At 34.6% G+C, this 12,818-nt stretch overlaps 1 protein-coding gene across 1 annotated transcript in view; it reads left to right on the top strand.

Moving 5' to 3' along the window:
- Positions 1 to 12,818, top strand: part of SPATA17 (spermatogenesis associated 17) — a 93,160-nt gene that overhangs the window by 32,791 nt on the left and 47,551 nt on the right. The window contains exon 6 of the mRNA XM_087776136.1: positions 6,563 to 6,686. Within this exon, the coding sequence (XP_087632262.1) occupies positions 6,563 to 6,686 (124 nt within the window). The remainder of the gene's footprint in view (positions 1 to 6,562; positions 6,687 to 12,818) is intronic.

Genomic DNA, 12,818 nt, shown 5'->3' with positions numbered 1-12,818 from the left:
GACGTGGAGTGAAAATATTTTTCCTGTTACGGTTAGCATTATTAGTATAGACCTGAGTGTAAATAAAGTTGAACCAGTATACTTGGATCCAGTTCCTCAGCCAGCAGCAACTTCAGTGTTGTGCTTGCTCTTCTGCCACATCTGCAATGGGTGGGTTTTACAGTTTAATTAAATCAAAATAGTTAAGCTAACAAAACACCATCATTTAAATCAGACCTTTTACAAAAATTATTTTTAACTTCACAGCATTTTGTGCTGCCAATGAGTACGAAGTAAACTCAGCTTAAGGATTTATACACACAAGGGAAAAACATTTGGACCAATAAGTTTGCATGTTTCCAGAAAATGCAATAATTTGAAAAGATTATATGTTACTAAAAAAGTAGGTTTTAAATAGGTGTGAGGAAAAATTCTATATGAGTTGTTATTGAAACCTTAATTAGAAGATTCTGTATAATAGATTAAGGAAAATACTCCCTTTTTAGTTATAAACTGGCTCTGCAATCAGTATTTTGAAAAGCTGTTGCACACTCTTGAGTAACTGTGCAGCAGTGGAAATTGGAAGGATAAGAAGGATACATCAGTCTGTTCTTTCCTATCGTCTGGTACATGCTGTGTCCTGATCTCCTGATCTGCAGAAGGTATTCATTCACTGTATGCCCTTCACTTCTGTGTTCATCACATTTCCTACGTAGTATATTGATCACGTTGTGGACCTTGACAGTTGAACTGGTATGTCGCTTAATTCCACTGGCAGTGTACACTATGTGATTAAGGAAGGATGGGCAGGGGATGTTCTACTATGCACAAATTATAATGGGACTTTAAGGTGTTATGAATTTCTTTCTGTAAAATTAATAATAATAGAAACTATAGGGTGTTTTTTGCATGCCTACACATTAGCTTTATTTGTTTTATTTTTTTTCATCCCATGGAGTCATATTAGTTTCCTGTTCACTGCAGTGCAATGACAGAGCAGTACCATTCCTCCAGATTTTGAAGAGAGTGTCATGATTAAGTTGTTGAATAGATTGATGTAAACATTCATATTTAAAATTAGTAAGAATTTTGGACACCCATTTGTGGTAGGTCTCCTAGGCAGTGAGATACCTTGTACCACAAATAATTGTCTGCCTCTTTGAGCGTCTGTTTCACTGCAACTTGAGATCAAACATTTTGGTCAAGGGATTCTGTCAGGATACACGCAGGAGTATACATCATAGTAGAGAGGAGTAAGGGGATTACAGAGCTGCTCTATTCTGCTCAGTAAATCTGAACAAGTTCATTCAAAAAATCAGAAAAAGTTTGAGGATGATCAAGCTGTCTGATGGTACATAGCTAACATACGTATGTAGTACTTGTGTTCTGTTAAAACTTTGCCTTTAAAGTACAGAGCTTTCTAAACTATTTTTACATCCTCAGCTAGTCTATACGTATATTTCATTTTTTCACAAATATAATAGATGAAGTCAAATGATATTATCATGGCAGGTCATATTCCCTTCTCACCTACACAAATGTAATGTGAAATCAAGTGGCATGCAGTGGTATACCAGAAGTATTGTCCCACTAATTTCATTTTCACTTCCATATTCTCTATTTGAACAGGGAGGATGATATATAGTCAGGAAGGTAAAATCAATTTAGGTATCTCCTTTTATGCTAAGGTTGCCTGCTGCCTATGTTGCAGGAATTTTATGATTTGGGGTCTGAACTGTTTAAAATCCCAATAACTTCATACTCTTTCTGGGTACTCTAGGCAACTATACTAATTATTGATTTTCTCAGATGCCCTTTACATTAGTTAATATTATAATGTTATGGAAGGACCACAGAATGCCAGTGAAAATGCAAACAGAACGCAATAGTTTGATAAAGTTCAATAAATGTAGGTCAGTGTGAATTTGCAAAATGATGCAGTTCTATGCAGAATTATGAAAATCTGTATATTGCTGAAATCATCACTTGAAGACCTTTCCAAAAGTGCCAGGAACAATATTATATGTGTATTTTTAACCTTTATACAGACAGCAGGAGCACTGTCAACCAAATTTGCATCTCATAGCTGGAACCAACACCACTGCCTACTGCATAATGAAGTATCAGAATAACATTAAGTTACATTGTCAGATGAAAATGTTTTCTTTTCAAACTATATAAAACAAATAATTTTATAATTAACAAATCAATAGCTACTTCACAGATTTGTTACACAAGATCATTTTTAATTGTGGGCTTTGAGCACGTACATTGATAATGCTATGCCTATTTTCAACTACACAAAACATTCCCTATGACAAGAAAAACACACTGTGTTACCCAGTATATTCACTTTCTTAACAAAAGAATGCATCCTAAACTTTTGCTAATAAACATTGATATTCTTCTGATTTGTTGAACAATTTTCAGATCATGATAAGACACCCCATTTGTCAAAACTTACACATATTTCCTCTACAAAGATATTCCATAGAAATCTGTGTGGGAGAAAGTCTGATTGGATTAAGCTTATATGGGGAGCCAGGTTTGTAGGAAGATGCAGTAGATGCTGTTAATATACTGAGGTAACCTTTAAGATAATGAAAAGATTATGTGCTAAAAAAATTACCCACTTTTTCAGTTATAACAGTTTAGTAAGCAGTACTATTCCAACTATGAGGCATGCAACAGACAGATCATTTATAAAAATAGAACAAGATTATTAATTAACCTAAAACATGTTTTGTGTTTACAGAACTCTTTTCCTCCCCAAAAATTTGGTGAAGCTTTAAAAACACAGACCAAACAATTTTCCCATATTTAATTCTCCCATTTCACACTGAATCATGAAAGGTTCATCCTGAAGCAAATTTGGTCTGGAGTCCACAGAGTATCATGCATCATAGCTAGTATTCATAATGTCATATTGTCCCAAGAAAAGATAGATTGCTTACTATTGCTCAATGAACCTAAGATATGTACGAGCAAAAGAAGGTTGGCAGTAAGTGTAAGGGTTTAATCTAAAGATCATTTAATTTCAACAAATTTTCAATGGACTTTAATGGAATTTGGATTTATTTTCTCTGGGAAGGCATACATGTAGAAGGTCATGAGCATGAAACTTCTCAATAAACACATTTACATGTAAGCTATCTGGAAGTCTAACTCTGTTTGGAAGTCTAAGTTTATGTCTTTAGTATCACGTATGCTTATACACATTTTTCTGTATGGTAACAGTGAAACCCCCTGCACAGTGCATAACGTGTTAGTATTAATGTGTGAAATAATATATTCATATCCAACTACTTTTAGATTCTCTGCTTTTGTTGCTCCTATTCAAATTCTTGAAAGTATGGTAAAAGAGATGAAAGTTTCAGGCTCAAATAGCTTTAGAATAAATCTATATTTATGCTGAAGCATCTATGCTTTCCAGTCAAGCAATGTTTGGACTACCACATAACCCTTATTTTCTACTGCCTCTCAGGAGAGAATCATCTTGGGAGCTATTATCCCCGAGATAGAATTGTCTGCATGTTCTGTACAACTGTACAGAGCAGTATAATGCATGATAGAAATATTTTAGCACAACTGACAAAATGTGTAGGCTGCAGAAGGATGTTGAAAATTATTTGTAACTGCTTAAAAAACCTCAGACTTTTAAATGGATTATGGTACAGCATTAATGAGGATGTGTGATAATCAGGAAGGATCATGATGATTTGGATGATAGTACTGTCTAAAAAGATCATGAATTGCATTGAACTTCAACAAGTATGTTAGACTTCATTTAATTTCAGCAAATAATGATTATTAATCATTCATTCAAAGTAATCTGGTAAATTCAGATTAATGACAATGGGAAATATTTTGCATCCCATTATCATTAAATCTGTAAAACAAATTTATATTGTTATCATTATTTGGGGGTTTTCATCACCAGTTGTGTTCTAAATAACAAAGCTTCCATATCCACTGTTGGGAAGAAGTACATGAGTATATCAGAACATGAATAAACTGTAGTAATATGTTGAGAGACATTTCATCAGATATAGGTAGCAGTACTAAAGCAGAATAGAGGACTCTGTAATCAAAAAGGAACAAGAAATAGCATTAAATATGTAAAACATGGATCATGCACTCTGATATTGAAGGTAAAGTGGCATAAAATAAAAGAACAAAGTTGATACTATATGCATAATCTATTTATTAATTTGTTTATGATTGATTGATCTAGAACAAAGAGTTTCCAAGTAAAAATGCTTATGTACCTACATGCAGTGACTCTGAAATCTTTACCTTAAGGACAAAGAAAGGTCGCCAATCTCTCCAACTCCTAGTTCTTTGTCAAAAATGGACACAGTTAATGAGGTTTGTTTGGTACAGCACAAATTCTCAGACACAGATAGAGATCCTTTCAATGGAAACAAATTTGTTTGGCTTTACCAGGTTACTTAGCGATTAATAATAGCCTTGAGATGCAGGTCAGAAAGGTCATCGTTCCCGTTTGCCAACACAATCTAAAATGTGCAGCTAGTCCGGCTCTGCAGGCTTTGAGGCCCCGAAATGCTATACATAAAGTAAAACAGGCTATTTTCCAACTTCTTTTTTCATATTAATAAGCAATTTTCAAGAGAAGGGTGGCAAAATGGGGGCCATGCCACTCTAAGTAATTCATTTATTTTGCAATTTAATCTTATGTTGGAAAAAAATTACACTGCTGCAAAAGCATAGCATGGTGATTTTTAAACGTCAGTGTGCTTCATAAGTAACCTTGTATGAAATATTGTATTAGCAGCCTTTAACAGTAAACTGCAACAAAAAATATTTCCAGAGATTGAAACAGACCTATACATCTTTTCCAATCTTTAATTTGTTTCCTTTTCATTCTATTTTTTCTTTTACATTTGAAATAAAACATGTTTAATTACTTAATATTTTACTTATTTTAGTTGATAAAAACTTGAAAGATAGCATGAAACAAATACAAATTCTACATTGCAACTTGTATTTAAGAATGTGATTTCATAGTGTTCATATTTATAAAGAAATTATTGCTGTTTCACATATTTTGATGAACTAATTTAACATTATGGTGATTAAAATATTAAGAATAAGTCTGTCACAATCTTAAAAACACTTTCAGGAGCAATATGACTTTCCCATGGGATTATTCATATCAGCAAACTTATTTATGTGCATATTTTGACTGGATTTGACCCTTGTCCTAGAGTGTCTTATTTGGTACTCATTGAAACAACTGAGACCATTAATGTGGGCCTCTCTAAATAATTTGTTTTGCTGGAATATTTGAATTATCCAGATATGTGAATAGTATATTTTTCTTTGCTTTTTATTTTATCGTATACACACATGCTTGAAAAAAATAAAGACTAGCATTTACTCACTTAATTAACTTTTAAACAATCTAAATGCTTGACTGAATATGCTTGGTGTCTTTGCCACACAGGTTAATTTGAACTAGCCATTTCTTAATAACAAAAATAACAAATGTTAATCAAACTAACCTTTTTAACTGGGTCAAAAAAATTCCATACGCGTGCACTGTGCACAATAGCACAGAATTTTGTTTCTTATAGAACATTAATTCACTCCACTGTTTGCATAATTTATGGGAAGCCTGGCTCTATGAAAAAAAACCATTGAGAAGGAAATCTACACCCATTTTCTGTTAAAGTTTTCCTCTAAATATTCAGTTAAAATCATGAGTGTTCTCCGTTCTTCGAGAGCTGGTATTAGGTACAGTTTCTTATTTCTCTTACCATGAAAGAATTTTCTACGACCTCTTGAATACATAGACCCACCCATTTAGATGACACTATGTGTTTGCAGACCTCGGTCATGCAGTGACTCATGCGGCAGTTACATTCTTGGTTCTTGTGGTAGCCTGTACCATTGCTATCAGACCAGAGTAGGAAGTGACCTGTGCAAGAAGCCTAATGCTATGGAAACTCCTCTTATGGGCACTGCACGCATAAAAGGTTTACATCCGGTTCTTCAAACCTTCATTCTGAAACCTTCAAAAGGCTCAAGGATCTAGGGGTGAATGTCAACTCTTATCCTGTGTTTACTATCCTCTCTCATTCCATAACGTCTCCCCTGTTTGCAGATCAGAAGGAAGTGTTGCAAGGCACTAGCTGAAACATAGGTGAACAACTTTTATTTTGAAACAATTTGAAGGAAAATCACTAAATTGTAATAACTTCTGCTTAGAGAAATTCAAACTAAAATGACTCTTAAAGACAAAAAAAGGACATCTATGAATGCTATTTTTTCAAGCTATAAAAATACGTAGGCTGACATATTCTTCAAGAGAGTAAGCAACGTGAACTAATATACTGTTCATAGTTTTTATCATTTTAATCCTATTTCTTCAAAGTTATATCCATGTAGAATCCTGCTGCTGTAGAACTGAATGAACTGTAATTTTGCATTCCAGTGGTGTCAGTATACTGCTAATACATAATAGCAGAACACTGTGAAGCTATAAAAGGGTTAAAGTAAAATAAAACATTAGCACGTCTTTTATTGTTGTAATATAATTAGCAGACTTATTATATTACAGGAAAGAACTCCAAGAGTATGCAGAAATGAAGGAAAATGAAGAGAAAAGGAAAGACCTAGAAAAGAAAGAAAAGGAAAAGGAATACCAAGCCCGAAAGATGCATTACCTCCTTAGCACTGAGCAGGTTGGTATACCTGTCCCTGACAGCTCATGCAAACCACTTGGGCCCCCAGCCTGACAGAGATAAACTAGCAGGCTGAATGGGACATGACTTGTTGAAAAGATATCACAAAGACACTACTTCGAGTTCAATTTAGTGCTTTTCTATAGGCAAGAGCAGGTACCATGACTATTCTGTGACAGCAGCTTCATAGAGGCAGCATCAGCACTGCTGGCAGAAAGAGTCCAAGTCAGCAGTTTGATCTGCCACTGTGATAACACAACACGAAGGGCATAACCTCGCTTTAAAAACTCATTTTGACTGGCTTATTGTTGTGTTGTTGCACTTGTCAAGAACTAACAAGTTATTAAGCTGAGAAGGGAATTCATTTTTTTTCCTTTTTTTAATTGAGCTAATGCTTGGATTGATGCTGTGTTCTGCTTGTTTTTAGGATAGATTGTAAATGCAGGTTTTCAGCTAAAGCTTTTCCTAGAACTGCCTGAATCAGCTTATTTAGCGTGATTGTTTTCACATAGAAATGCCTCATAAATTTTAAATATTTACTGATTAATTTGTTTTGTATTGATAAAAGTGGTATATTTTTGCAGGCTTTCTTATGTAAGCTGCTTTACAGACAGGTGAATATGGCAGTAGATGTATCTTATACCAAATTGATATGATTGATAAAGCTTGTGGGTTTGCCTTTTTTAGTCTCCTTTTGTCAACTTTTGTAAAAAAAAAAAATTTTGTGTCCATAAATGTTTGGTGACTGGTTATTCTTCGTATGAATAAGCAATTAACATGCAATCAGGGTATGCTAGTGTGAACTAAGTCCTTCCTTTTCATAGGTTGTTAATTATAATCTGTGTGTAAGAACAGTTAATCCTAAAGAACACAGGAAAAATGCCATGACACTTAGCGACAGAATATTTAATCTTTCCCTCTGTTTACAAATCATTTATGATCTAGCCAATAAATAGAAATATAGTTTAATTCACTGGATATCAGTTATGAAAACTCAATTTGTAAATAAAATTTAAGTAATTTTATTTGAAAAAAAAATAGCATAGTAAAATATTAGTAAAAAATAGCATTAAAAGTTTTCTGAGTGGCTTTTAGACAGAGGAGCTAGTTAATAACTGAAATTAGCTCACAATAGTCTGTCTAGATTTAGATTTAGAATATTAAGAATAATCTGCACAGTGTTTTTATATTGTTTCAAACTGTAGAAAATTGGGAATTCTTGTTTTGAACAGAACAATTTATGTAAACAAATGCATAAACATTTATATATTTACCTGGAGTACAAAAATTGTCTGGTTAGAGCCATTGAGTGACCCACGGTCTAAAAAGATTTTAGTAAACTTAGTTCACTTCTGATGATACTGGCTTAGCAAACTGTAACACATTTTAAGGAATGGCAAGTAGTGCTGTATTTCAGCCATCCACCTGGAGGACTGCTGGTAGAGGGCAAGCAGGAACTATTACATTCTGATGAATATGGGTTTCTGATTTTACAGAATTAGAATTTAGCTACCAGTGTTTTGCAGAACAAAAATATGCTTGGTGTTGCTTGCTGAGGTAGTTTGTGAATACTGGGACTCAGAGCTCACAGAATTTTTCCTTTATCACAGAACTGTGCTCCAAAACCCATCTTCTTTTGTAGGTAGTATTTTGAAACATGAATGAGTGTAAATCAATGCAACACCTACAGACAACCTGAAAACCAACAAAGGTATATGTGAAGTAAACTACTTATTGTAATCAAAGTCTGTATTCCACAACTGCACATAGTTATAGAATTTGATATCTTGCTAAGATTCAAGGCAAATTATTTCAGTGCAGAATTTACTGGTTTGATGCTCTGTGTCTGACGTTTTACTCTCTATATGCCTGGTCTTCTGACCTGACTACAGTTTTGTCTTGCTGTCTTCAAAGGATAGTTAATTGGATTAGTGAGCAAGATGCCTTCATGTCTCAGTAGAACCAGGCAGCAAAAGTCAACACTTTTGAGTAAGTTAAGGAAAAAATATAATTTGTAAGCAGGGGGCATAGAAAATGAAAAGAGGAGGTTGATGAGCTGGACTTATTGTAGAGTCATGTATTAACTAAAGCCTGATGAGTTCTAGAGATGATCTGCTAAAGTTTGCTACGATCTCCTCCCCTTCCTGCCATGCATAACGAGGTGCAGTGATGGAGCTAAGCCACCTCATGCATCAAGGCTGTAGATGTTCAGGCAGATTATATAGACAGCATTGCAAAATCTGTATTTGCAATAATTGTTTCAAATATATCCTATAGTTTTGAATCTCTTTGTTTTACTACAGGCAAAAAGGGTGAGAAAATGGTGTTTACTTATTGATCAAAAGGAATTAAGGAGTTGCTGCTCTTCAACTTTAGTAAAGAAAGGCATGTCAAGTTCCATTTTCCACTCCCTACAAGCTGAAGCCCAGAAACCCATCTCAGAAGTGTGTTACAGGTTAAACAGGGAGATGATCAAACATCATAGCATGGCACAATGTAGAAAATGATACGGTGGTCCTTTCTGGCCTTAAAGTCTATGAATCGTTTACTGGTTGCAGGATTTGCTTTTCTTATTCCACAGATTATATATACATATATACATACATGTATGTATGTATGTATGTATGTATAAGGCTGTGCCCATTCCTAATTGCTAGCATTATTTTACATTTCAAAAAGTAAAACTTAAATATGCTAGTGTTATGAATGTACAGGGGTGTCTAATATGTCGATAATAGCATGGCCTGTGATGAAGTCAACGCTTTGTCTTTTTCATGAATTAACTTGCTATTCAAGCATTTATTTCTTCCATAAACTGTTACCTTTATAAAGGAAAAAAAAAAAAAAGAGGAATAAATGGATATCGAACTCTGAATTAGTATGCATTATTTGTTGTTACTCGTACCAGGTATATACACATAGTCTTATCTAGACAGATGTGAGCTTGCTTTGATTACTTTCCAAGCCAATCTGGAGCTATAACATGGGGCTGAACCCAAACTAATTAGCCCTGTTGAGAGCCACAGTGTATTAGCTCAAGAATTAATGCAGTTACACAGCTTCTGGTCAGCTCAAAATATGGGCAGAATAAGTGTGTTCATGCTTTAAACTCAGGAACAAGAAGTTTGATCTGCCTACAAAGTATTATATAGGCATACCTACATTTAGGTTGTTTTATCTGCAGTTCCCCACTTTCTGGGGAGGGACGTGTGTGTATTGAGTACCATTGCTATGAAACTGATGTTCAGGGAAATCACTGGATGATAAAAAATGTATGGTATTACAGTATACTTTAAAATTTTCCTATATTTTTTGCAAACAGTTGATGGAGTGTATTTTACCATAGAAACTTATCCAAATTGCTACTTGTAGAAATACATTACATTTACACAAACATTTTAATCCACATCAGAACTAAGCAGTTAATTTGAACAAAAGAATGTCAGTATTTTAGCAAAGAAGTGTAAAGAAAAGGAAGTTAAACAAGTTAGGATGTTTGCATAATCAATGATTACTAACAGTAGTAATGTTAATTTGCTGTTATTAATAATATGTATTAATAATTTATATTAATAATATAATTATTGACTGTCTTTCTGTGAAAGTACAATGTTATGCATCCTGCCAACTTCAAAACAGTTTTTTGCTTTACTAAAAAACAGCTACATATTTTTTTTCTGTAGTACCAGTAGTATCCACGCAACACAAATATAACCCTATTTGTAGAGTTAAGAGTGGGCTTGTAAACAGAAAGTAAATTTTTATTTGATTTAAATTAAGTTAGTTGCCAAATAGCGTCTGGAAAAATAAAGCATGAGCTCTAAAACGTCATGAAATATTGAGCTTTTAATCAACTTGCTATATATGTCAGTAGTATCAATAACTAGTCAAGTAACATCTTACACACATGAGCTTCTTTTGTTTGGAGATTTCTCCTACATGATTTCCTAATTATGAAAAAAAACCCAACAGTCAAGTCCATGGCCTTCTTATCACGCGATAAGTGATGTTGCCTGCTCCACCTACTGGTTGCTTGTTGCAAGAGATCCCAGTGTAAAATACAGGAAGAAAGAAAGCTGTGAGGTGGCAACTGTGGGGCTTCCAAACGAAATTCCATTTAAAAAATAAGATTCTCTATATTTCAGATTTTAAAATTTTTATATATATAACAATGTTTTCCTTGTCTGTTTTTACCTTAACAGTCTGATAAATTCTGACTTCATGATGAACGTGATAAAAATCGCAGTACATATTTAACAAACCTTTGCGTTTCTTAAGAGTATTTCGTGTCATTTCTTATTGGTAACACAATAGAAATAACAGTGCAGATGTCTTTTTTTCATTGTTTTTATCTGTTTTATCATAAACTGCATTGAATTTCTTATTGAGACATGAAACTTATAATAACTAAGTTTTTCTTATTAGTCCATAATCACAGTATGCTCTTTCCACTACGGTGGTAATGATCTTTTTTTAAGTTGTCATTAATAAATGAACTACTTATTAAATGTGGTTTTCTATTATAAACATGTTTACCTATGTAGATTATCCTTCTATATCCCTGTAGTTCCCCTTTCTGTATTAACAAAATTTACTAAAATTGAATAGGTTCTTACTTCTGCTCTTTGTCATATTCCCAAGGCTGACATTCATTGAAAGGGCCATCCTTTGCAAAGTGCTGACAAACCACCTTTAAAGTCAATGAAAGACAGAATCACTGCGTACATTGATGGCACTTTGTAGAAGTGGATATGAAGAGCCCACATTTGTTGGAACATGTGGTTGCGTGATTCCTGTCATTGGTATTTCCAACCTCCCAAGAAATTTTGCAGCTGGTCTTTGTCTTACAATGATGTTTAGAATTACGTATATAACAGACTAAATCCAAAGATCTGGTGTTAAGCTAGAATACAGACCTGTATTGTTTAAGTATCTGCTGACAGAGCAAGCAGCAATGCTGAGGTGAGTCTGTGAGTGGGATCAAGTTTGTCAGCTGCTGCTAGCCCTACTGTTGCTACCCAGGTAGAGGACCTGCAAGCCCACAGTGTGGTATGGAGCAGAAGGCAGTGGTAACTGAAAGGAGCCAGAGCAGGAGAAGTGGTGGAAGGAGCAGACTGGTGTGTGTCTTCTAAAGTCATTGAGATCAGGAAAAGATTCCTATGGAAACAGTCTTCAGAGTGCCACAGCTGAAAAGCCTTTTGCTATTACAGTTTCTCCTGTCGCTGAGAAAAGGACTGCAGAATCAGCAGAGCAACAGATCTTTCCCTTTACTCTATAGTTTTTTCCCATGTAGCCAACAGTACTGGGTGAGGTAAAAGAGAATTTTAATTCTCTTTTCTCCAACTTTCCTCTGTTTCTAAACAGGTAAACCACATTTATCTTTTTGTCAGAGAAAATGAATGTAAAACTAGTCCAGAAAGCCAAAGTTCTTTGTGATATAATGTCTACAAAAGCTTTGTCACATAATTACAAAACGTATTTTGACATTATTGAGAATGTGATGTTATACATGCATCACTTAAGCTTATCATTGCTCTGGCTGGTGGACTGAGTCCCAGCCTCATTTCCAAACCTGGACTTCCTGCTCTGTGATAAATCACACTGAGATTAGATGAGCTAATACTAGCCCTCTGTTCAGTGGGATCTTCTGTTCTATCTACCTGAATGCTTTAACTATTGAGACCTTGAGAAAAATTAATCATGCAGTTGTGTGTGTATGCCTACTCTTGATTTATCTACTGAATCTTCTTTCTGTTGGGCCCTTATCAATTAGAAGATCTAACTCAGTCAGACTGAAGGCTCCTCTGGCCCAGCATCCTATCTTTCACAGTGGCCAACAGCATGTACCTAGGGAAGAGCAATAGAACGGGGCAATGGGGCAATATAACGACATGCCAAGAATACTCTCCCAGTTTCCAGCAATCATTAGTTGAAGGACTTGTAGTATTTTGTTGTAGAGCTTTGCATTTTTAGATTATTAAGGTGTTCACTTTTTGCCTCTGTGTTCCTCCAATTCCTGCCTCTCTTCATACTCAGTAAAGGAATAACCTAAACAGAGTGTGATAAGAGATCTAGGTCCACAACACTAACTAGCTCTCTCTCTGTTGAGTCAAGGCTAATGTGTTTAGACAT

Source organism: Nipponia nippon, unplaced genomic scaffold, assembly GCF_047370975.1.
Source record: "Nipponia nippon isolate SJK-2023a ecotype South Korea unplaced genomic scaffold, ASM4737097v1 scaffold_4, whole genome shotgun sequence".
NCBI classification, from domain to species: Eukaryota; Metazoa; Chordata; class Aves; order Pelecaniformes; family Threskiornithidae; genus Nipponia; species Nipponia nippon.
This window is presented reverse-complemented; position numbering and strand designations above follow the sequence as displayed.